Here is a 26,261-nt window from a genome sequence, read left to right as displayed (position 1 = left end):
GAAAAATGAACATTTAGTGTATTAACAATATCTTTGGGGTTATAAACAGTTTGATTTTCATACTGCATTTTAGGTGGAAAAAATATTATCCATTTTTGGATTTAACTCTTTAATGTGATTCCTAAGTTCTTAACTATTTTAGGAACTAGATATAGCGTTTTGATAATATTCCTTTTTTGCATTAAATATTAACGACGTTGTTTTATTACGCCACTTTTTAAAGTTTACCCAATCTTTTTTTGAATGATACATATTTCTGTATTGAATGGAATTTTTAATTTCTTCATTGAACCATTCGGCTTGTTTAAATGTTTTTACTCTTTTAGTTTTCATTGGTGCGTGCTTGTTAATAACTTGATTAAAAAGTTCATACAATTTGTCGACAGAAACGGTGTTTCATCGGCCAACACCGTTGAGGGATTCAGAGCTGCCGTTAAGGCATGCTCTGAAAGGAAGAGGAAAACACCAGTTGTACATAATTTTAATTGTATAATATTGCGAACGTTTTAAATGTAATTTGTAAATAGCCTAGAGAGAACTTTCTGTGTTGCCCGACACTGCGTAAAGTTTTCGCGCGGAACCAATAACATTCAGTTTTGAATCCGGTTCCTTACCTGGAAGAAGAAGAAATATCAATATCTTCTTCCATTTCAACAATATGAAAAGGGGTTTGATGTAAGTCTGCACAAAAGGCATCTTCATTAAAGTTTTTGAAACACCTATACTTTATTTCGATATGATTTTCTTTCTTTACCTTTATATTGATTTCGTATTGCGGTCGTCAAGAGCAGATGACCTAAATGCTTTTTTAAAAGAAATGATACCGCTGAAGCCTATTTCAATTTTCGCGCACTTGAAAGTATAAATTTGCACATGATAGAAATCTAAAAATAGGATTTTCCATGTGATAAAAATTTACCAATCACTAAGCTTGTTGTGTGTCGAAGCAAAATCCATACATCATTAAAATCTAACCCGGGGACACGAGTTTTCTCGAAATGCCGGGGAATAAGCCCAAAAAAGAGAAGGTAAGTATCATTGAGCGATTCATAGTGCATATAATATCCTTCTACATACGTCTTTTTTCACTTTTCTCTGTAGAAATAAAAATATTTGCGTCTCGGTTCGTTTTCGAGAAAACAAACCATTGTTTATGTGTTTTGTTTACACTTTGTAATCTTTTCTCGTTTCAGACAGTCACGAAAACTACGCCTGGCTCCAAAGCTAGTGCAAAAGAAAATTCTGAAAATGCTGAAAATGAGGTGAGAATCATGTTTTACGTCAGTGTTGTCGGAGTCAATGCCAAGAATGGCCGCCATATTGACATGGAAATTCAACATGGCGACTGTAAATAATGACATTATTGTTTCTTCCTGTCCTTCATTAAACATACATGCCTCCCACATAGTTAAAACATCATCCTATAATATGTTACATATAAGAAAAAAATCTACATATTTCATTTTCAGAACAAGAAAAAGCCGGCAAAGATTCAACTTCCAGAACATCCACCACCAGCACAGATCAACAAACTGAATTTCACTGGACCACCAACCATAAAGAAAGACAAAAGACAAAACTCATCAAGATTTAATGTCACAAAAAACAGAGAATTGCAAAAACTACCATTGCTGAAAGGTATATAAAATATCAACTATAGGCTTTGGCAAATCAGTTGTGTTCACAGACCTTATCGCTATTTGGGAATCTGTGACACTTGAGGTGAGAAAATATGGCGCCTAAACTATTGATGTCATCCAAAAGATCTCTTATTTTGTGTCGTTTGTAATTTCTTTTGTGACGTCAACATTTATGGGAATAACTGTGATGTCCAGTAATGGCAGACAAATAGTAATATAAATGTCTATTGTTGAACGCTGGTGGCATTTATTGGACCACCAAACACCCAATATTTCAGGAATCTCAAAAAGACTTGAAGAATCCTCTTCCTTTCTCATAGATATTGATGAGAATAGGCAAAACTACTGCATTCAGACACTTTAATGGCCTGACAGAAGTTGTTGTCAGCTTCAAAATTTGTGTGTGATCAATGATCAATTCAGTCATGATATACATGTATTTTCAGAAAATAATAAGCTGTTAAAACAACTGATATTTTCGTGAAAATATTTCGAAGAATACCTGTGTTTTCAGTTGCTGAACCAACCGTTATTTATAGGGTCTGGCCCTGATTTTAATAAAAAAAAAAAAAAAAAATTGGTAATATTTTGGTGTGGTAGGAAAAATGCTCTTCCTTCAGCATATCCCAAAATCATCTGGGTCTAATTTGCACTTTTTTTAAAAAGCATTTTTGCGACCAGGAATGATAAACAAATTTCCATAACAAGTATTCCCGCGGTTTCTGTGGATGAAATGAAACTACAGGTATATACTTAATATTTTAACATTCATGACAGTTTCACACATTTGAACAATGATTCTAAAAACTTCTTGATTAGATCAATTGAAATTTAAAAGAAACCACCTTCCAACCCTAATTTTTTTGGAGGGTTGCAACCAGAAACACACCTATTTTACCTGAGTCAACTATATATAACAGTAGCTAGGCGGAAGAAGGTCTAGTAACTGCTCAACTCTCTCTGTCCGAAAAAAAACTGTTATCAAAGTTTACATGGCTTCTTTGAGAGGGAATGATTACATATTTGATCTGCAGCCTTATAATGTTGAATTGCAGCGAGAAAGCATTTTTTTACAACATTTATTGTACAAGGAAAATTTTCATCAGCTCCTGTTGAAGGGTATGATTTAATATTTGGTCTGATGCTTCATAATGTTGATTTGTAGCGAGTAAGCAAATTTAACATCTGCCATGCATGTACATGTAGCCACTTCTGTTTGTTGATATTTTAAAATTTGACAACACATTGTACAAGGAAGATTTACGTCGAAAGTTTTCTTGGCTTCTATGAAATGGAATGATTTAATATTTGGTCTGCAGCTTGATAATGTCGTTGTAGTGAGTAAGCAATTTTAATATCTGCCTTGAAGCCACTTCCTGTTTGCCTACAGTTTGACCATTTACACCACTCATGTACAAGGAAAATTTTTGTCAAAGTTTTTTTGGCATCAGTGAAAGGGAATGATCAGTTATGCTTCAGTAATGACTGTTTACATATTCCCTCAATTAATTGCAAACAGGGATGTAGGTCCTGTATTGGACTTGTTTCTTTTGGCTGAATACAATGTTGGTTGTATTAAAATAAAATGAAAAAAAAACCCTATTTATATACATTTGTACCTTGTATGCATTAGAAATGTTACTTTTTATTCATTATATTAAGTACTTAAGGCTGATGGGGGTTGGGGCCGTAAATTAAAATCCATAGAATTTTTAAATAGTTTGCCAAAAAGTAGCTTACATGTATATCATGCCTTTTTAAAAAACATGATAAAACGTTTCATATAGGTCACAGGGCTTCTTTTCAAGCTACAGACTACAGGTTGTGCAAAATTGTCAGATTATGCATAGAAACTCCTATTTTGTGTGATAAAAAGAAAACTAAACCATAGAATATATAAAATATGATAAGATAGCTCTTACAATGTTCTTTCAGAAAATAAAAATAAAAATTGGGGTCACAGGACTCGTTTTCTTGCTTCAAAACAAAATAGGTAAATTCATAACACATTCCTACACAAAAGTAACTTTAACTGAGTTATATCCCCTTTCGAAAAAACTGAATCAAACAAAAAAATATTCTGTATTTGTAAGAAACAGTGGTAAAAATATTATAAAACACATTATTTTCTTCATTTAGTTGAAATGTTTTACAAATGAATTACATTTTATCTCCAAATTTGTCTAATTATGGTAGCAGAGGGGGCATTAAGTTTTACCCTTGTCCGTTTGTACGTCCATTTGTCCCGAAATTGGTTTCCGTTCTCTAACTTTAGTTTGCCTCTACTAAATGTTATGAAACTTATACACAATGCTTATTACCACAAAACACAGATCAAGTTTGAATTTTGGTAGCGTCACTATTACTGTTCTGGAGTTATGCCCCTTTACAAATGGAAAAATTGCTGAATTTTTAGTTTTTGTTCTCTACCTTAAGTTTGTCTCAACCAAATGTTATGAAACTTATTCACAATGCTTTTTACCACAAAACTCAGATCAAATACGAATTTGGGTAGCATCACTTTTACCGTCCTTTATAATGTTATATGCAAGCGGGGGCATCATCTGTGTCCCATGGACACATTCCCCATTTATTCATTAAAGATCTAGACTGATTGTTTCCTGTTATTTTACAAACCAAGATGGCGAAAGACACCCGATCTACCTTAATGAAAATTATAATGCTTGCAGTGTTCTCCCCAGATATTTCATATAGCATCCTGGTAAACAGGGAAATTTGAAATACATGTACCATCTTGTTTCTTAAAATTATAGCATCACATCCATAAAACAATCTATAACATGTATAAGAAATTTAAACTCATTTCAGATAGCATCATATTCAAGAAAAATAGCATCACATTACCATGATGCTAAAAGGCCCTGGGGAGAACACTGGCTTGTATTAATTAAAGAAAAGCATTTGTAAATTATATGATTTCTGAGATGGTCATATCAGAAAATTTCTTTACCATGTTCACACCAAAATTATCTCCCCTCACGGATAGATCAACTTCCTGGTTACTTGACCCTTTGTTAGATATTTATTTTAAGTAGTTATTGGTCCCCTACCGACGAAATCGAAGGGACTTTAGGTTTGCACTCCGTCTGTCAGTCCGGCAAATCAGTTTTCCACACTTTTTTTCGTCATGCTTGAAGATATTGATTTGATAATTAAGTCTCCCAAACGAAGTTTGGGAAGACTTATTGTTTTTGCTCAGTTCTTATTATTATTATTATTCTTCTTCTTCTTCTTCTTCTTCTTCTTCTTCTTCCGCCGCTTTTAAATTTGAACTTGTCCGCACCCGTTCTCCAAAACCGCTTGTCAGATTAACTTAAGGTTTCACAATATGTTAGACTAACATGTCTAGTGGTGCAATCAGGGTTTTGTTTGTGCAATGGGGTTTATAAAGGGGTACTTTGAGGGGCAAAAAGAAAAGAGGGTTTTACTATAGAACCCTATGGGATTTTATTTTTTTAAATTTTCATATGATTATAAATTGAAAACCGTTTGTGATAGACACAATCTTTTTAATTGAAAATGTTCTAAATGATAAAGCCCATTAAATGAAATACAGGGTTAGTCCCCAGGGGTCACCCCCACCCCCTGCCATTTAAGAAAGTTCGAATACCTTGTAAGTGGTCAAGATCCCCACCCTAAACCATATATATTTTGGTTTGTTATGCTAAGATGGTTTGAATGATATACAGGGTTAGTCCCCAGGGGTCACCCCGACCCCCTGCCATTTGAGAAAGTTCTAATATCTTGTAAATGGTCGAGATCCCCACCCCTAAACCATATATATTCTGGTTTGTCATGACAGAGCACATCAAATGAAATACAGGGTTAGTCCCCAGGGGTCACCCCCACCCCCTGCCATTTAAGAAAGTTCTAATATCTAAGTGGTCAAGATCCCCACCCCTAAACCATATATATTCTGGTTTGTCATGCTAAGATGGTTTGAATGATATACAGGGTTAGTCCCCAGGGGTTATCCCGACCCCCTGCCATTTGAGAAAGTTCTAATATCTTGTAAATGGTCGAGATCCCCACCCCTAAACCATATATATTCTGGTTTGTCATGATAAAGCACATCATATGAAATACAGGGTTAGTCCCCAGGGGTCACCCCCACCCCCTGCCATTAAGAAAGTTCTAATATCTTGTAAGTGGTCAAGATCCCCACCCCTAAACCATATATATTCTGGTTTGTCATGCTAAGATGGTTTGAATGATATACAGGGTTAGTCCCCAGGGGTCATCCCGACCCCCTGCCATTTGAGAAAGTTCTAATATCTTTTAAATGGTCGAGATCCCCACCCCTAAACCATATATATTCTGGTTTGTCATGATACAGCACATCATATGAAATACAGGGTTAGTCCCCAGGGGTCACCCCGACCCCCTGCCATTTAAGAAAGTTCTAATATCTTGTAAGTGGTCAAGATCCCCACCCCTAAACCATATATATTCTGGTTTGTCATGATAAAGCACTTCAAATGAAATACAGGGTTAGTCCCCAGGGGTCACCCCCACCCCCTACCATTTAAGAAAGTTCTAATATCTTCTAAGTGGTCAAGATCCCAACCCCTAAACCATATATATTCTGGTTTGTCATGCTAAGATGGTTTGAATGATATACAGGGTTAGTCCCCAGGGGTCATCCCGACCCCCTGCCATTTGAGAAAGTTCTAATATCTTGTAAATGGTCGAGATCCCCACCCCTAAACCATATATATTCTGGTTTGTCATGATAAAGCACATCAAATGAAATACAGGGTTTGTTCCCAGGGGTCACCCCCACCCCCTGCCATTTGAGAAAGTTCTAATATGTTGTAAGTGGTCAAGATCCCCACCCCTAAACCATATATATTCCTATTTGTCATGTCTCGAACATTTGAATGACGTATACGGTCAGTCCCCAGGGGTCCCCCCCCCCCCCCCCCCCCCCCCCCCCCCACCCCCAATGTTCTAATATCTTGTAAATGGTTGAGATCCCCACCCCTAAACCATATATATTCCTGTTCGTCATGTAATGAACATTTGAATGACGTATAGGGCCAGTCCCGAGGGGTTCCTCCCCACCCCCAATGTTCTAGTATCTTGTAAATGGTCGAGATCCCCACCCCTAAACCATATATATTCTGGTTTGTCATGCCAAGATGATTTGAATGATATACAAGGTTAGTCCCCAGGCATCACTAATGCATATAACTTTACTGGACCAAACCAATTTTCACTGGAAGTTGCCCAATGTCAGGCGACCCTGGGAATTACGAATTATGGGAGCTTCGTTTGGGAGACTTCGTAACAGCATCCTGTTACATTCATTTCTTGTTGGTATATAGTTTTATCATGACAAGTTACAGATCAAGTTCAAATTTTGTTCCAGGCTGATGATTTTGTGCAGAGTTATAGTCCTTGGACTTAGAAAATTCACTTAAATAATAAGTTTTCCACACTTTTTTTAGTCATGCTTGAAGATATTGACTTCATATTTGTTATATAGATTACATCATGACAAGTTATAGATCAAGTTAGCATATTGTTCCAGTACAATGAATTTTTAACCAGTAGGGGACTATGTATTGTCATGCAATACTTCCAGAATGCTTGTTTATATAGAATTAAGGAGATTTAGTATGATTGACAATAAGTGAACTATCCATCAGACTGAAAGGATGGAGGTGTAAACAACTATAAGTCACTGTACTGCCTTCAAAAATGAGCAAAACCCATATAGTAAGCTATAATAGGCCCTGGCATAACAAAATGTAAAACATTGCATAAGAGAATCCAACGGGCTGATTTAGGCTAACAACAATGAACAAAATACAAATATGTCAGACAGCAATCAATGACAACCACTGAATTACAGGCCCTTGACTCTGAACAGGCACTAGATTATTTCCTCATACTGTCATACTGTTTGTTTATATGGGCAATATTTAAATTTGAAAAGACACATGAAAAAGAATCTACTTTATAAATGATCTTGTTGTTGAGGGTGCAGTGGTGGATCAAGAGAGGGGGGGGTTGGAACCCCCCCTTTTTTTTTATTTATCAATGCTTTTGAATGGGGACATATGAATGGAGCTTACATTCAATGAAACTACCTGTCAGCCATTACTACCAGCCCAGAAAATAGCCTCTACTAGATTTATAAAAAATAATATAAACTTTTAATAATGTTAGTAATGGCAACCATTTGCTGCCTTAGCATTTAGGATAGACAAAAAAGCCTAAGTAAATCCTCAAAAAAAGAAAACCAATATCAGAATTTTTACTAGAATAAAAAAAAAACATGCATGTGATAGCGTGAAAGATGTAAGCCCCTTTTCCTTACTTGGCAACTATGAAGTTACAATGTACACTTAAAGTAGGACAAACTAACCTGACTTCTCCTTCCTCCCCTTTTATTAATATAATAAAAACATTATGTATAGGAAAGTTTGACCTAGAGGACTTTCAATACTTGCTTTATTGTTGAAGACATTGATTTATAAACATGGTCTGAATCAGTTGTCAGTGTTGAAGACTTTTTCTACCCATGAATCAGTTGTCAGTGTTAAAGGCTTTTTTTCTACCTGTTAATCAGTTGTCATTGCTAAAGTCTCTTTCTACCCATAAATCAGCTGTCAGTTCTAAAGGTTTGTTCTACCCGTGAATCAGTTGTCAGTTTTAAAGGCATTTTCTACCCATGAATCAGTTGTCAGTGTTAAAGGCTTTTTCTACCCACGAATCAGTTGTCAGTGTTAAAGGCTTTTTCTGCCCAAGAATCAGTTGTCTGTGCTAAAGGCATTTTCTACCCACGAATCAGTTGTCAGTGCTAAAGGCTTTTTTTTACCCACGAAACAGTTGTCAGTGCTAAAGGCTTTTTCTACCCACGAAACAGTTGTCAGTGCTAAAGGCTTTTTCTACCCACGAAACAGTTGTCAGTGCTAAAGGCTTTTTCTACCCACGAATCAGTTGTCAGTGCTAAAGGCTTTTTCTACCCACGAAACAGTTGTCAGTGCTAAAGGCTTTTTCTACCCACGAAACAGTTGTCAGTGCTAAAGGCTTTTTCTACCCACGAAACAGTTGTCAGTGCTAAAGGCTTTTTCTACCCACGAAACAGTTGTCAGTGCTAAAGGCTTTATCTACCCACGAATCAGTTGTCAGTGCTAAAGGCTTTTTCTACCCACGAAACAGTTGTCAGTGCTAAAGGCTTTTTCTACCCACGAATCAGTTGTCAGTGCTAAAGGCTTTTTCTACCCACGAAACAGTTGTCAGTGCTAAAGGCTTTTTCTACCCACGAATCAGTTGTCAGTGCTAAAGGCTTTTTCTACCCACGAAACAGTTGTCAGTGCTAAAGGCATTTTCTACCCACGAATCAGTTGTCAGTGCTAAAGGCTTTTTCTACCCATGATTTGCCAGCTGAATGTTGTCCTTATTCCCAATACTCAAAGACAATTTTCCCCCTAATTTTCACCCAATTTTCCACAGCAGATTGAATGGTATTCTTCTTTAAATGTATTTCAGTAAATGAGTGGCAAATATCATATGTTTGCATATAGATTTTTGTGATTATAAACTATTAGGCATAGGTATGGCAAAGACTATGTATCTTAGCTGGTTCATGTGCAAAGGAAAGAGTGTGAAGGTTTTTGGAATTATCCCATTATCATTGAATCCACAAGATAAACAACTATCTTACGACATTGTGCTGCTTTATTGCAACTCACAGTTGTTTTTTTTAATTTAATGAACAGATTAAAGAACCATGTCACAGCATAAGAGTAAATATTACATCAATAAATATAATTAAAAAAAGACTGTGTAAGAAAGGGAACCTTTTATATATCAAAAACAGTTTTAAATCCTTTTTACTATTCTGTATAATGAAACTGCTACATGTGGAGTTCATGTCTGTGGTTGTCAGTATGTTTTACCGAAGCAGGTCTAAGTCATATATGCATATATTTGTTTTCATGTCAACAGTCTTCATCATTAGTTACATTGATAACTGTATGTAATCTTTCAGAATCAGTCCACCAATCTGGCTAATTGCTTTCCTAGAGTTGTTTAATAATATGAATACACCTTATTGATTCCTACATCAACAGCCTAATGATCTATGTATTCCACTTACATGTAGGAGCTGATGACTGACTCAATATAATTTACATCTGATATTTTAAGACAATTTGCAGTGAGGGACCAGTAGTCTGACTCATATAATTCTTGATGCCAACTGGTAACAGGAAACAGTGACATATTTATCTATTATCGGACCTGAATAAAAGGGATGTTCAAATTTTTTTTTTAAGATATTCAGTCCAATTTAAATTAACCTTTTAAGTCTTGTCCATGTCTAAAATTTTATTTTATTGGTAGGAGTAACTGTTTCAAGTAATGCAACTGTATAGAGAGGTGGATTCTGGGTTTCTACCCAAGTTTTTTTCTGTAGAGAACGACTTAGTAACAACCTGTAGGATACTACAATATTAATTAGTACTTTGAAAACGAAAATCTCAAGATCTAGAATACACCATTTGACAAAAAAGTCAATACATGATCATTATTTGTTTTATATATAGGAAATAATCAACAATGTACAGAATCGATATAAAGCATCAACTTTTTGGAAATAACACCATGACCTCTGACTGGTTGCTAAATTATATAATAGGCATGTGTGACCATGGTATAAATAGATAATTTAAAACAATTAATAATCATAGCATGTTCAATAGTATAATCACTATAAAATTTTCTGTTACTTCTTTCTCTTTTTTTCAGCTGACATTCTTTTCATAAGTGATAGGTATCTTTTTAATGGATTTATGAGACTTGAACATCAGTAAACTACTTGTATACTGTGTATACTGTGTATACTGTACATGTTTTTATCTGTTTGATTTCATATCATTGAAGAAAAAAAATAATGTACATAATCTTTTTTCCTGTAACTAATCTGTTTAAAGAAGATTTCCTTTGGTGGACAGAATCAGTCAAGCTCTTCATGTTGGCTTTTCTGTATTTACTTTGTCTCCCAAAGGTCACAACATCGGTTGCATACATTTATTCAAATGAGGTTTAATGTCGTGCAAGACAGTCATGCATTAGCAAAGATTCCTTCTTATTTTTGAGAAATTTGAATCAAACCGACTGCAAATAGAAAATTATTATTCGACATTCCATACGTGTAAATGTTGGAAAAAAGCCATGCTTTATTTTTTCCAACTAATATACTCACAAAATCGTCGCATATGCCACTATAAATGATAACGAGTTCAAATTAAAATATTTCCAGAATAGAGTTACCGGTAACTAAAAATTATAATATTTAGTAAAGATGCAAACAAAACATGAATGAATAGAAAAAATGTCATACAATGGAAGAATTTTTATACTGAAGACAAAAACCAAACACCAGAAATAATCATTTTATGAAATTGTGACATTATTAAAGAATTGAAATGTAAGATTTATTATAATCAACTACTTTTATTAAGTCATGGAGTTTATCAAAGCATCCTTAATTGTTCATTAACTTTGACAATAAATATGAAAGATAAAACGTAATAAAAGTTAATGATATGGTATATATGTCCACTTCTGTAAAGAATATTTGGTATGCACCTATATCATCATCATCAGTATTATTACATGTATATATCAGTGGAAAATACTTTGATACATGTTATATAGATTCACCTCCTTAGTCGTGATAGTGTTTGTAATTTGGGGTATAAGATGAAATTTAGGAATTCAAAAGGAAAATATAAATGTAGTTTAACAAATATTATGTTCAGATATATACATGTATTATGTTATTATTATTTTATAAAATCAATTTGTATCTTAACAACAAGGACATATAGCTTCTTCATGTATGTAACAACAAGGACATATAGCTTCTTCATGTACGTAACAACAAGAAATAGATATTGCAACAATTTTCCTGTGTAAATTTCTCACATTTTTAAAAGGAGCACTGCAAGCTGCTGTTACATGTACTACATAAATCCCTATCTTGAAAAGACTTGTAATCTATAACTGTCTATCAATAAAATAAAACAGATAAACAACAAATAGAAACTTTAAAGTAGCTCATCATATTCAGAATAGATGACTGAAGGAAGCAGACAACAGATAGCAATTAATTTCAGTTTCATTGGAAATTCATATGAATAAATTCCATTGGAAAAGACTACCAACATTAAACCACTGACATAATGGAGATACATAAATATAAGGGGAAAGGTTTTAGATAGCAAATTCTATTTACTTATTTTCTGATGTTATGCTGGGACAACTGATTTATGTTATTTTGAGAATTGAAAAACTTTTATTTCTTGCTGTTACTAAGTGACCAAACTTGAAAGAAAATAAAAGTTTGCTTTTTCATTTGGTATGGATTATCCAATAAGCAACATTCACGATAAGTGATTAATTAATTATAAAAAGGCATACATAGGCAAACAAAACTTTGCAGTGAATGTGGTGGCCAAAAACAAAACACCCAGAGGAAACCATAGCCATAGATTAAACAAATGGCCATCTTTGTGTGAATTTAAAAATAAGGTGTTTAAGTCCTTTTGATTACATATGTACTAAAGCTTGCTGCTGTAGAAAAATTGGTTCAACAGCAATTTTCCCCATGTGAAAACAATGTTTGAAATTGCTGTAACATTGCATAGTGATTGATACTTTTTAGCAGGTAATTATTGTTGATCATAATCTAATAGGACACAGAATTACGTGTATGCCCTGATACTGTTGAAAATTAATTCCATGTGGAGTTCAATATTGATTTACCTCTTAATTAAATATATTTTCTATTACAATAGTCATAATTGATCAGTATCCATTGAAAGTATTAAAGGAAAGTCAGTATTTATGTACCATTATGGCATATATGTATATATCAAAATGTCAAACATGTAAAGAGGAAGTACCATTTTATCTTCATCTGGCATTATATAAATAACACATAGCTGAGAGGGTGATAGAACAGATTGTTACCTTGAGAAAACATTGTCAAACTGGGCGAAGCCAAGGCTGACTGTGTTTTCTAGGGGTAACAATCTGCTCTATCACCTTCTCAGCTGATACAGCTATGTGTTATTTAATTTATTATACTGAATGTTCTGTTAGTACTGTCTATTTAATTTCAAATTCAGAGTTATTAACTATGAAGTCTTGTATATAACAAGCATCCGTATTTGATAAAGAGCACTATTGATCAAGCGTCCCTATGAAGGGTAATAGATAGAGTATTAGCCATAGCATAGAGTAAATTATCTTTCTTGTACTAAACAATCAAGAACTTGAATAAGCAAAAAGGATCAGCAAGACAAGATCTACAATTAAGACAGTATGGAAGAAGTCGTCCAACGACTCCTTTTTGAAGTTATTGCCCTTTAAATTTTGCCAATATAGTTAGCAGACTGTCACTCTTTATAAGACCTTAAATGATGATTTTTTTTTACCCTCTTTTGTGTTTTGAGCAAAAACTAAAGAAGATAGAGAGGAACTAAACACACTAAATGATCAGCAATACAAGATCAACAAAACAGAGATTTTTGTCTTGAATTCTATTCTCGTCTTCAATGTTGGAGAGTGTCCTTTGTTGAATATGCACATAGACCAAGTTGAGCGACACAGGCTCTTTAGAACCTCTAGTTATATTTAGTTTAATCTGTTTTGGTGGAGACGTGAGAGTACATTATATTTGGAAGTTAAATTATGTCGAAAGCAACAATGGCACAGAGAAGGCTGAGATAGTGTGGTCTGCTTTCATTCTAATTCAAGGTATCCTTTTATGTATCTTCTTCCCCCTCAGAGCTATCTACACTTTGATTACTTATCTATGATCTATGGTTTCTTGTCTATTTTAAGCTTGCTTTAATATGAATTATGAAAAAAAAAAATGAATTGCTCAAGACTTCTTAGTTGTTTGCTTTGTATAAGTATGATATGATACCAATTATGTACACATCTTAAACTGAGCAAAATTTGGAATTACAATTGCCAAATTCATATGTTCACCCCAAGTTTTTAGTGGGATTCTTATAGCTCAATATTCAGTTTTCTTTGTTGTGTCCTGCAGACTTGTTTATATTCTCACCTTGAAGAGAGGGTTATATGGAGATAGACATGTCCTTTTTTTACAAGTTTGGTTTCTAAAAGATTATTAAAGAATCACTTGACCAAATCTATTGCTATTTTAAATCAATGTCATGGACCATAAACATAACATATGTCAAGTTTGATTTTGATGGTTTTGACATTAACCATTCAAGAGTTATGACCCTTAGTTACCTCAAAAATTGGGGTTTCTTTTGTTTCTGGAAGATAATGCAAATATCATGCTATTTTTCATTGTTATTTATTGTTCAATGTTATTTTTTCCCCTTAGTTACAATGTACCTTAAGGTATTTCTTTGGTTTTGAGTGATAATAAAGTATCACATGACCAAATCTATTGAAATTTGAACACAGGGTAAGGGATCATTTAATATTATTAGCCAAGTTCGAGTTTGATGGTTTTTGACATTTACCGTTTAAGAGTTGTATCCCTTAGTGACCTTAAAAAATGGAATTTTTTTTTGTGTTGCCAGGTGAGAAATTAAAAAATTGTTTGACAAAATCTTTTGACATTTTAACACACTGTTATCAAATAATGAAATACTGGTCATGTTCTGAACTTCAATTTGAACTTTGGTTTTGTCATTTACCATTGGAGAGTTTTCTGCAAAAGGTCTTATCTGTGATCACTAGATCATATAGTTCTAGTTCTGGCAATGATTGGTGATTCCTGACTTTCTAAGACTTATTTACTGCCCCCTTGGTATCTTACTTGTTTTTTGTACATGCAAGGTGAGGTCTTTATTGAAAGTAGTGCTCTTAGTTTTTTCCACATGTTGTGAATTTACTTATTGTAATAATCAATAAATACCTTTTGTGCTAACTAGTATTGATATACTCTATATATATTTAGTCACACATCTTGACATATATTTATGTTCTCAAATAAGAAAATCTCATGATCATATAAAGCTGTACATGTAGCAATTTAAAAATCATTACTTTTCAATTTAAATGGATTTATTAAATGTAATCCATATAGATATATAGTAGAAGAACAAAATACAAATGTTTGTTATTGTTTATATAAAGGAGTCAAATCAACTGGAAATATTTGTAAAAATGCATGAATTGATTAGTGAGCCATTATAGGTTCCACCAAATCTTCTTGTCTATTTTAGATAAGTTAAGTAAATAAACAAATACAAAAAATACATACTTAAGAAAAGATTCTACTGATGACTTCAAAATATTATTTGACCACTGCAGTTGAAAGTAAGAAATGCCAAAATGTCATTTGACCACTGCAGTTGAAAGTAAGAATTGCCAAAATATCATTTGACCATTGCAGTTGAAGGTGTTTAAAGAATCGCCAAAATATCATTTGACCTCTGCAGTTGAAAGTAAGAATCACAGTAGGACATGTATTGAATGTAATATTTGCTTTTTATACGACTGCAAAAAAAATTTTTTTTTGGGGGGGGGGGGGTCAATTTTTTTCCCTCAAGATTTAAGAAATTGTCAATTTTCCAAAGAAAAATTTGGGGTCACAATTTATTTTGCTAATTCTTTGTATATAGTCTGAAAACAGATTTACTAAGTATTGCGCAACAGCACAGTGTATTGCACAAAAGCAAAAAATCTTCAATTGAATATAAATTCAAATCATATAACCAATTTCAAGTTCTTTAACTACATTTATAATGTGTCAGAAACCTATAATGAGTCAAATATTTAATTACAATCCAAATTCAGACCTGTATCAAGCTTGAAATTGTGTCCATTTTTGCCCCAACTGTTCAGGGTTGGACCTCTGCGGTCGTATCCAGCTGTGCTAGGCGAAGCAGTTTATTTTATAGGGTTAACATTTTCAGAATATTTTAATTTGTCCCTGTGAAACTTGAACAAAACTGGTCATTCAAAATGTCAAACTGCTGTTCTAAGATCAGCCAAAGAAATTTGGTGTCAGAAAGGATGCAAATTGTTTGCTTGAGAAAAATCTATGGATACAGTACCTTTGAATTCAATCAGGATTGTGAAAAGAAAAAAACAAACGAACAAATAAAAAAAAAAATATAGCTTTTTAATTCACTGAGACAATATGAGGAGATGATTTGATCAGAATATATCTTTTTAATTCATGTAATTATTTAGGGAATGAAAGTATTATTCAGATGATTAAGAAACAAAGAACAAGGATAAAGATGTCAGTTTAGGTCACTCTGTGGTCGTCCATCAATGAGCATGAACTATGTATGATGAAGTTAGTGATTTGTTTTCAATCAGTAATTTCCAAGTCTAAACTTCATGGCTGTATAAAGGTAGATAAATATTTTTTTCCTCTTAATTCAAACATTCCTGAAATTGACAATTGAAAAATAGTGTGAAACGATTTTTAGATAAAAAGGCTATACAATTTCTCAGGTATGTTTTATTTTTATGGGAAGGTAGGTAAAGAAGAATCAAATACTATTTTGATTTGTCTGTATTGTCCTTAGTTCTCCAGAAACTACAATCTTATTTTAATTTGTCTATATTGTCCTTAGTTCTCCAGAAACTATAATCTTATTTTAATTTGTCTATATTGTCCTTAGTTCTCCAGAAACTATAATCTTATTTTAATTTGTCTATATTTGTCCTTAGTTCTCCAGAAACTATAATCTTATTTTAATTTGTCTATATTGTCCTTAGTTCTCCAGAAACTACAATCTTATTTTAATTTGTCTATATTTGTCCTTAGTTCTCCAGAAACTACAATCTTATTTTAATTTGTCTATATTTGTCCTTAGTTCTCCAGAAACTATAATCTTATTTTAATTTGTCTATATTGTCCTTAGTTCTCCAGAAACTATAATCTTATTTTAATTTGTCTATATTTGTGCTTAGTTCTCCAGAAACTATAATCTTATTTTAATTTGTCTATATTTGTCCTTAGTTCTCCAGAAACTATAATCTTATTTTAATTTGTCTATATTTGTCCTTAGTTCTCCAGAAACTATAATCTTATTTTAATTTGTCTATATTTGTCCTTAGTTCTCCAGAAACTATAATCTTATTTCTCCAGAAACTATAATCTTATTTTAATTTGTCTATATTGTCCTTAGTTCTCCAGAAACTATAATCTTATTTTAATTTGTCTATATTTGTCCTTAGTTCTCCAGAAACTATAATCTTATTTTAATTTGTCTATATTGTCCTTAAGTAGTTCTCCAGAAACTATAATCTTATTTTAATTTGTCTATATTTGTCCTTAATTCTCCAGAAACTATAATCTTTTCTTGTATGTGATGTTGCAATAAATTTCTAAGTATATGTATTACAAATAGATCCATATTGTCCTTACCGTATACCTGATATACCTGTTAAAAATAGGAGAATGCCTTGGGTAACCTCAACTTTATCATCCACGGAAGTAATACTGTATATTGATAAAATTCTACATGAGCTGACTTAGCTTGACATCATTGTTTATTTAATACATGTACTATTATATCATATTGATCTAAAGGTAGCATGGATGTTGTTAATAAGAGGAAATATTTATCTTTTTCCTTCTACATGTCTTTAATTATGTATTACAATATGTCATTCATAAGTAAAATGAATTATACTGCTCATGATGTTGAACAGAGTACATTATGATAAAAGTATGTTGGAATGAAGAACTGGATCGGTTACTTCCCATAGTACATTGAAGTTCTTAACATACCTCTGAAGGACTGGATCGGTTACTTGCCATAGTACATTGATGTTTTTAACATATCTCTGAAGGACTGGCTTGGTTACTTGCTATAGTACATTGAATATCAAACCTCTGACCACACAGAAGTGAATACAGCTGAGCAATTTTTTTATGCCCCAATGCAGTGGAGGGGGCTAACAGTTTTACTGTCAGTCCATACATCTTGAAATTATTTTCTGTTTTTTTAACTTTAGTTTGTTATGAAACTTATACACAAAGCTTATTAGGGCCCCGCCTAGTGGCGGATCGCCCTATAGTGATCAGTCTGTCCGTCCGTCCGTAACAAATTGTGTCTGCTCTATATCTAGAGAACCATTATAATTTCATACTTTATACTTGACATGTATATTAACCAAAACCAGAGGGTGTTTCATAATGTTAGTACAACTTCCTAGGTCAAAGTTCAAGGTCAAAAACTTGGTTTCAATTGACAACCCCATGTCCTATGGTAAAGATCGTGTCCACTCTATATCTTGAGAACGGTTATGATTTCAAAGATTATAGTGGGGGCCCACGGAGATGGCTCCCATCTCAATGATGTCTAGTTACCACCAAACACAGATCAAGCACAAATTTGGGTGAAAACTTAAATCGTTCTGGAGATATGTCCCTTTATAAGTGGAAAAATTATTGAAATAAAAATATAAAAAATATTGAATTTGCAATATATTTACAAGCGTGGGCATCTGTGTCCCATGGACATATTCTTCTTTTCTTTTCAGTTAAAGCTTTAGAATAAAAGATTTTGAACTTGAAATTTAATTCTTTACTTCATTACTTGGATAATGATTTACAATGACCTTATAAAAGGCTGTTCATTCAAAATTTCTTTCATAATGCAAAGGCTGTATGCCAGGGCTAAAAGGAAATATATATATATATATGTGTATATATCTCTTGTAACATATTTGCATGACAGTTTACTGGTCACAGAGCGGGTCTTCCAGGAAAGCAATTTTCACTGTTATAGTTGATTTGTGTATAATTGAAAGGACAATTTACAAGATTTCATTCATTGTCCTGAACTTGAGATAGATGTGTCATTTATTGTTTCCATTGCACATTTCTTGGACAAAAAAACAAAAAAAGTATAATGGTGAGAATTGATACTTTATGTGAACTAGTTTCTGACAGGTATAGCTTATTTCAATTGAATGTTTTCTCCACTATGATAAACAGCTGTATATTGTATTTTTTCTCCACAGATTCAACACCAGCAGAAAGAGAAGATTTATTTATACAGAAAATCAGGCAATGTTGTGTTCTATTTGACTTTGTAATAGACCCTCTTAGTGATTTAAAATGGAAAGAAGTGAAAAGAGCAGCACTGAATGAAATGGTGGAATTTGTATCGCACAATAGAGGTGTCATCACAGAACCCATCTATCCTGAAGCTATACATATGGTAATTGTTCTGTTAACACTGCTGTCTGCATTTTATCTATTATTGTCACTAAGTATCCCATTCAACCAAGTGTATATAATGTTTTTGACCCATCCATCAGTCAATTCTCTGTTTTTGCCATCCTAGTCGGTGCCTTCATTTTTCAGAACCACTGATGAGTTTGATGATCGGACCATTTTTCAGGAGGGGGGCTTGCAAAAATAACCCATAATATTTCTTGTCACCATGTTAACACCTTCATTTTTGTCTCGCCTGTGACGAAAGTCGCTGAAAGTGAGACATAGGGATTGCTTTTTTGGTGATGGCTCCGGCAACAGCTCCGGCGTCAACCATTGTTAAGTTTACTGCTTAAGTTAGTTTGATAGGAACTACTTGTGATAGATCATTGATATTTACATGTAATATAAAGTTGCATTACTATCTGTACATATCAGTTTTGACGACTATTTTGAGGCCCTGCCCCCTAGGACATGGTCCAGTGACTTTGAATTTATTATCAATTTTCAATGTTAAATTTTCTGCTTAAGTTAGTTTGATAGGATCAACTTGTGATAGATCAATGATATTTTGTATGAAGTTGCATTACTATCAGTTCATATCAGTTTGATGACTATTTTGAGGCACTGGCCCTAGGACATGGTCCAGTGACTTTGAATTTATTAGCAATTTTCAATGTTAAGTTTTTTGCTTAAGTCAGTTTGATAAGAAGTACTTGTGATAGATCAATGATATTTTGTTTAAAGTTGCATTACTATCAGTACATATCAGTGTGAAGACTATTTTGAGGCCCTGCCCCTAGGACATGGTCCATTGACTTTGAATTAATTAGCAATTTTCAATGTTAAGTTTTTCTGCTTAAGTTTTATTGATAGTAACTACTTACAATAATTATAAATGGAAAAATTGCTAAATCTGTTGTTTCCGTTCTCTAACTTTAGTTTGCCTGAACCAAATGTTATGAAACTTATACACAATGCTTATTACCACAAAACACAGATCAATTTTGAATTTGATGGTGTCGCTTTTACCGTTTTAGAGTTATGTCCCTTTACAATGGAAAAATTGCTGAATTTTTCGTTTCTGTTCTCTAACTTAAGTTTGCCTCAACCAATTGTTATGAAACTAATACACAATGCTTATTACCTCAGAACTCAGATCCAGTTTCAAATTTGGGTGGCATCACTTTTACTGTTCATGAGTTATGTCCCTTTATAACATTATATGCAAGTGGGGGCATCATCTGTGTCCTATTGAGACATTCTCCATTTATTTTCCTTTTCAGTTTAGTGTAAATTTATTCAGAACATTACCTCCTTCATCAAATCCCCATGGTGCAGAGTTTGATCCAGAAGAAGATGAACCTGCATTAGAGGCATCATGGCCACATTTACAGGTAAATAAAAGAGGTTTGATGGACACATTTACAGGTAAATAAAAGTAAATAAATGGCCAAAATTAGATGCTTAATGGCCACATTTACAATTAAATAGAGAATCTACCTAGCAGCAGGTTCTGGTAAAAAGGTGGCAGATTGTAAACAGCAGTTGACATTAACATTTATCAGCTACTGTTGATTCATTTATTTTTCGTGGATTGAGGAAAACTTGTATTTCAGTGGATATTTTATTTTGTGGTTGTACTAAAATTTGCATACAACCTTATATAAAAATTTCAATTCATTGATGATCTGAATTAGTGGTTCACCTGTAACCACGAAAATTGATACCCAACAAATAATAATGAATCCTCAGTTTACTTTTTGCAAATTTAATCTCATTATTATGCGTCATCATCTAACAGACATTTTATTTTGAAACTTTAATCACATTTATTTTAACTCCTATAACAGACATTTTGTTTGTTTTGAAACTTTAATCACATTTATTTTAACTCATATAACAGACATTTTGTTTGTTTTTAAACTTTAATCACATTTATTTTACCTCATATAACAGACATTTTGTTTTTTTGAAACTTCAATCACATTTATTTTGACTGGTATAACAGACATTTTGTTTGTTTTGAAACTTCAATCACATTTATTTTAACTGGTATAACAGACATTTTGTTTGTTTTGAAACTTTAATCACTTATTTTGCCTCATATAAAAAACATCTTATTTTGAAACATTGATCACATTTATAATACCTCATCATTTTACAGGCATTTTATTTGATAACTTTTATCCTCCTCATTATTTGGCATACATCAATGATTCAGAAACCCATCACCACAATTATTCAGATTTCTAGAGGTTAACATATGGTTTTAAAACAATAAAAAAATCAATTTATCCTTGAAGTCTTTTATATTTGACTGCTGAAATAGTGGTAATAAGAGTTAGGATAAATAAAAACATTTTTACAGTTCAAAAGGTATGGACAGTTTATTTGATTACTAGTAGTGCAAGATATTGATAAGTGAAAATTATGAAATGTACAGTAAATTATTATAATTGTTATTGTGTGTTGTTGATCTACCTGTACAAGTGATTAGTGTTATCATTAGCTGGATCAGGACTTTAAACAGTTATCAGGAGAACCCTTTGGATTATAATACAATTATCAGAGGGACCCTTTGGATTATTATACAATTATCAGGAGGACCTTTTGGATTATAATACAAAAGAGGTCATGGAATTACATGCAATTGATTATAATTGGTAATAAATATCGATGGCTAGAGAGAAAAAAAAATTTGACTACAACTTTCAATCAGGGCGCAGATATTTAACGATGGTTGGGAGCATTTGATGATGACGAAAGATGATTTATTAATGGTGGTGACCCTTCATAAACAGTACTAGTGCATGGAGATCCCTGGTGTTAGACAAGAACAGAACAATTCAAACCTATTCTAAACAAAATGATAAAAAAAATCAAATTCATGTGTATGGTGTAACATTTCTAAATTGAACAAAAACATTGTGATGGTGCCATCTATTTTTAACAGAAACAAGAAATCAATTTCAGATACAAAATAGTTTCAAAACAAAGATAATGGTCACTTAAGCTAATTTGAGGAGAGGCATGTTGTCTAGCCTTTTTGTAAATGTTGCATATGATATTTGTCTTGTTGTTTATTGTTTATTTGTGTTATTTAGTAGCAATCAGATAGTTTGGATTTTATACTAATAAATATCTTCAAGGTTGTTTCAGTGACAGTATCGCTAAAACATGTTTTCATTGTATTTGCTTACGTTTCATTTGTTTATTGTGGAAGACCAGGTGTTGACTTAAAGCTGTTATTTTGAATCTGTAGTTGTATAATCATTGGCACGTCTCATTTCTATAAAGATTATTATACCCCCGCTTTAAAAAAGTGGGGGTATACTGTTTTACCTCTGTCTGTCCGTCCATTCCGTCCCATGAACATTTTTCGTCGCATCTTTCTCAGGAACTACATCATAAGGATTTCGGAAATTTGGTTTCAGGGTTTATATAAGTCAGCTATACAGTGTGATGCATTTTCAGATTCATCACTCAACAATTTCCTGTTTACCAACACTTACATATTTTTACACTATTATATTTGGGCGGGGGTATCATCAGTGAGCAGTAACTCACAGTTTCACTTGTTTGGTCCTGCCCCTCAGTCATGGTCTGTTGACTTTAAAACAATTTCATAGTTTAAATGTTAGTTTGTGATGACGTCAGTTTAAGGAGAACCACTAATGATAAGTATGATATTTGGTATGCAGTTGTATCAGCTTTGGCACACCTCGTTTCCATGGAGATTATTTGTCCCCACCCGCTCAGTCATGGTCTATTGAATTTAAAACTTTTGTATTGTCTACATGTTAAAGTTTGTGATAAGGTCAGTTTAATGGGAATGTCAATAATATTTAGTATATATGCAGTTGTATAATCATTGGTATATCTTATATCTTAGTCTTTCTTCAGTCATGGTTCATTGACATAGAGTATTTAGCATTATATACATGTTAAAAGTATTGCTATTTTGATTTCCACATTTGCAATTTACTATCAAAATTATATGCAGTCTAGGTATATCTCTGTTTCAACAGTTTATTGTATTGTAATATCCAGACCACATTTTGTCTGAACAAAACCATCTACTGACAGGAAAGCTGAGTCAAATAAGTTGATCTTAAACTTTGAATCAGTGATTAATGAGAAATAATTCTGTTTATCACAGCCATGTTAATGTGAGAAATAATTCTGTTGTATGTGTTATTGACAAAAACTTCATAACAGTTTATATTTCATCCTCTTTTTTGTGTATCAGCAGTGTATACAAACTGTTTAAAGCTGTTTCATGCATAATTTATATTGTTCTTGGCAAACCATTTCATTTTGTTTTTTTATTATTTTTCAGCTTGTGTATGAATTTTTTCTGAGATTTTTAGAGTCTCCAGACTTCCAGCCAAATACAGGGAAAAAATATATTGATCAAAGATTTGTGTTGCAAGTAAGCATGAAATTAGAACTTTTAAGTTGGACATGATAAATGACTTGCTCTTTGCTCTTCAATTTAGTCATCACTTCATAAATTTAACAATAAATTTTGCAGCTGTGAAAAAGTCACTAATTTTACATAGTAAACAGTAAGACAGATTACTTACAATGATTTATTCATGCTTAGTATTATAGATCAGTGGTGGTCTTCATTGTAATGAAAAATTTGGTTATTTTTGGAAATTTGATTTTGTTCTAAAATGCCCAGAAATGTTTTAGTTTTTGAATATTTTGATATTAATGTTTTGATGATGATTTAGGTAGAAAATTGTTCATGAGACAAAATTGCCACACACATGAAAAACACAAAAGCAAAAAAACAGCTGTTCTTCATATTGTGGGCTTCAGCATGCAGTAAAAACCTCACTTCTTGGTTGATTATACATAGTTGTATACTTCATTGGCTTGTCAGTCGGCAAGATAGAAAGTACTTGTGATAGTTCATTGATATTTGATATAGAGTTGTACTACCATCATTACATATCAGTTTGACAACTATTTTGGGGCCCTGCCCCCTAGTACATGGTCCAGTGACTTTGAATTAATTAGCAACTTTCAATGTTAAGTTTACTGCTTAAGCAAGTTTGATAGGATCTACTTGTGATAGATCAATGATATTTTGTATGACGTTGCATTACTATCAAAACATATCAGTTTGACGACTATTTTGAGGCCCTGCCCCCTAGGACATGGTCAAGTGACTGAATTAATTAGCAATTTTCAATGTTAAGTTTTTCTGCTTAAGTTAGTTTGATAGGAACTACTTCCAATAAACAACAATATTTTCTATAAAGTTACATTACTGTCTGTACAAAGTGTACATCTCAGTTTGTCAACCATTTTCAGGCCCTGCCCACTTGATCATGGTGCAGTGACTGAATTAATAAGCAATGTTGCTGTCCATCAGATTGTCTTTTTCTGAATTTTATGCCGATAGGCGAGAAATATCTCTGTGTTAACAGTTTATTGTCTCGCCGTGACAGAGTCAAAATGCATGACATAGGTATGCTGTTTCTGGCGGTGTCAACAATGTATTAGTTTTTGATTAGATCTAGTTTATGGTGAACCACTAGTGGTAGGTCAATGATATTTGGTATGCAGTTGAATAAGCATTGGCACATCTCATTCCCATGGAGATTATTTGCCCCTCCCACCTCATTCATGGTCTATTGACTTTGATCGTTTTGCTTAGTTTACATGTATTAGTTTGTGATTAGGTCAGTTCAAGGGGAACCATTAGTGGTAGGCCAATGTTGATTGGTATGCAGTTGTATAAGCATTAGCACATCTCATTTCCATGGATAATATTTGGTCCCGCCCCCTCAGTCATGGTCTATTGACTTTGAAACTTTTGCTTCAAGTTTACATGTATTGGTTTGTGATTAGATCAGTTTAAGATGAACCACTAATGTTAAGTCCATGATATTTTGTAATTACAAGTCTTATTTCCTTGGAGATTATATAGCCCCACCCCTCATCATGGTTCATTGACTTTGAAACTTTTACATAGTTTACAAGTTAATGTTTGTGTTTAGGTTTGTTTAAAGCGAAAAACTTCATATGATAAGTCAATGGTATTTGGTATGCAGGTGTATTAGCATTGACACATCTCATTTTCATGGAAATTGTTTAGCCATGTACCTTCAGCCATGATTCATTGACTTTGAATATTTGCATAACTTACATGTTAAAGTATTGCTATTTTAATTTCAACATTTGCATGAACAAAATACAAAAAAGCGAGATATATCTCTGTGTTAACAGTTTAACTTACATATGATTTAGCTTCTGAATTAAGAAATGGTTTGTTATTTTGTCTGGGACTATAGATTTTAATTTGCACCATGTAAGTGATATTCAGGTCTCCTGGGTATTTACTTATGAAAATATCCAAATTGACAAAACAGGGTGAAAAAATGATTGTTAACTCACTCAAAATTATTTGAATTTCAAAACGGGAAAAAAAAATGATTTTAAACTCACTCAAGATTGCAGAATGATGTGAAAATAGATTGTTTTGATGCTACATAGTAACATAGACTAACAGATAGGTAATTCTGAAGTAAAATTACCTGAATTGACTGACACACAAACTTACCACTATGTTTAAACTACTGATAATTTCAGTGACAATTTTTAGTTGATTCTTTGTTAACTAAAAGAGCTTATTATGTAAATTAATATAAAACCAAATTGTGTATCACATTTCTAGGAAGCTCAGATTTGGAAGAAATTAATTTGTATTGACATTTTAAGAAATATTTATGATGTACATATTTTCAAAATTCACTATTTCTTAAAGCTATATTCATCACCAATAGCCACATGAATTTGAAAAATTTAAGCTAAATATTTTGTTCTTTCTTTGTTTCAGCTTTTAGAATTATTCGACTTTGAAGATCCACGAGAAAGAGATTTTTTAAAGACACTTTTACATAGGATTTATGGAAAATTTTTAGGTTTAAGAGCATATATACGAAAACAAATCAACAATATATTTTACAGGTAAGTTTTAATCCTTCCATTGTTGCAGGCTTGCTCTTAGCTTTTGTCTTGGGACTCTAATCACGTTCCTTCCTACAGAGCTATAGTAATTATGGTAATTATGATGATTTTTATGTCAAAGTATTTACCCTTAAAATTGGTAGAAGTTAATACAAAATTTGAGGGCTTGGCTGTTGGTTTTCATTGGCACCCACAAAAAAAAAATCCTAAACTGAAAATGTCCATAGTGCCTTTGTTAATCTAGCATGATATTGCCTTTTTTGGCCTCTAAATGGAAACTGATAGTCTTTTTTCCTGGTTCTATAGACCTAGTATATTTGGCCTAAAACCCATTACTTATTGTAATCAAGATTTTATAAGAAAGCTTGAAGTTGGTAAATTTTCCATGAATATAAAAGTCAAATTTAGATTGTTCA

General features: G+C 32.8%; 1 protein-coding gene across 6 annotated transcripts in view; it reads left to right on the top strand.

Annotated features, from left to right (window-relative positions):
* The first annotated feature begins 911 nt into the window (after nt 1-911).
* The window catches only part of LOC127739444 (serine/threonine-protein phosphatase 2A 56 kDa regulatory subunit gamma isoform-like), a 53,574-nt gene continuing 28,224 nt past the window's right edge, over nt 912-26,261 (top strand). For all 6 annotated transcript variants that reach the window (XM_052251218.1, XM_052251217.1, XM_052251216.1 and 3 more), the window contains exons 1-7: nt 912-1,028; nt 1,194-1,262; nt 1,470-1,638; nt 18,663-18,862; nt 20,145-20,255; nt 23,201-23,293; nt 25,715-25,845. In XM_052251218.1, the coding sequence (XP_052107178.1) occupies nt 999-1,028; nt 1,194-1,262; nt 1,470-1,638; nt 18,663-18,862; nt 20,145-20,255; nt 23,201-23,293; nt 25,715-25,845 (803 nt within the window). In that variant the 5' untranslated portion in view covers nt 912-998. The remainder of the gene's footprint in view (nt 1,029-1,193; nt 1,263-1,469; nt 1,639-18,662; nt 18,863-20,144; nt 20,256-23,200; nt 23,294-25,714; nt 25,846-26,261) is intronic.

Source organism: Mytilus californianus, unplaced genomic scaffold (assembly GCF_021869535.1).
Source record: "Mytilus californianus isolate M0D057914Y unplaced genomic scaffold, xbMytCali1.0.p SCAF_4, whole genome shotgun sequence".
NCBI classification, from domain to species: domain Eukaryota; kingdom Metazoa; phylum Mollusca; class Bivalvia; order Mytilida; family Mytilidae; genus Mytilus; species Mytilus californianus.
This window is presented reverse-complemented; position numbering and strand designations above follow the sequence as displayed.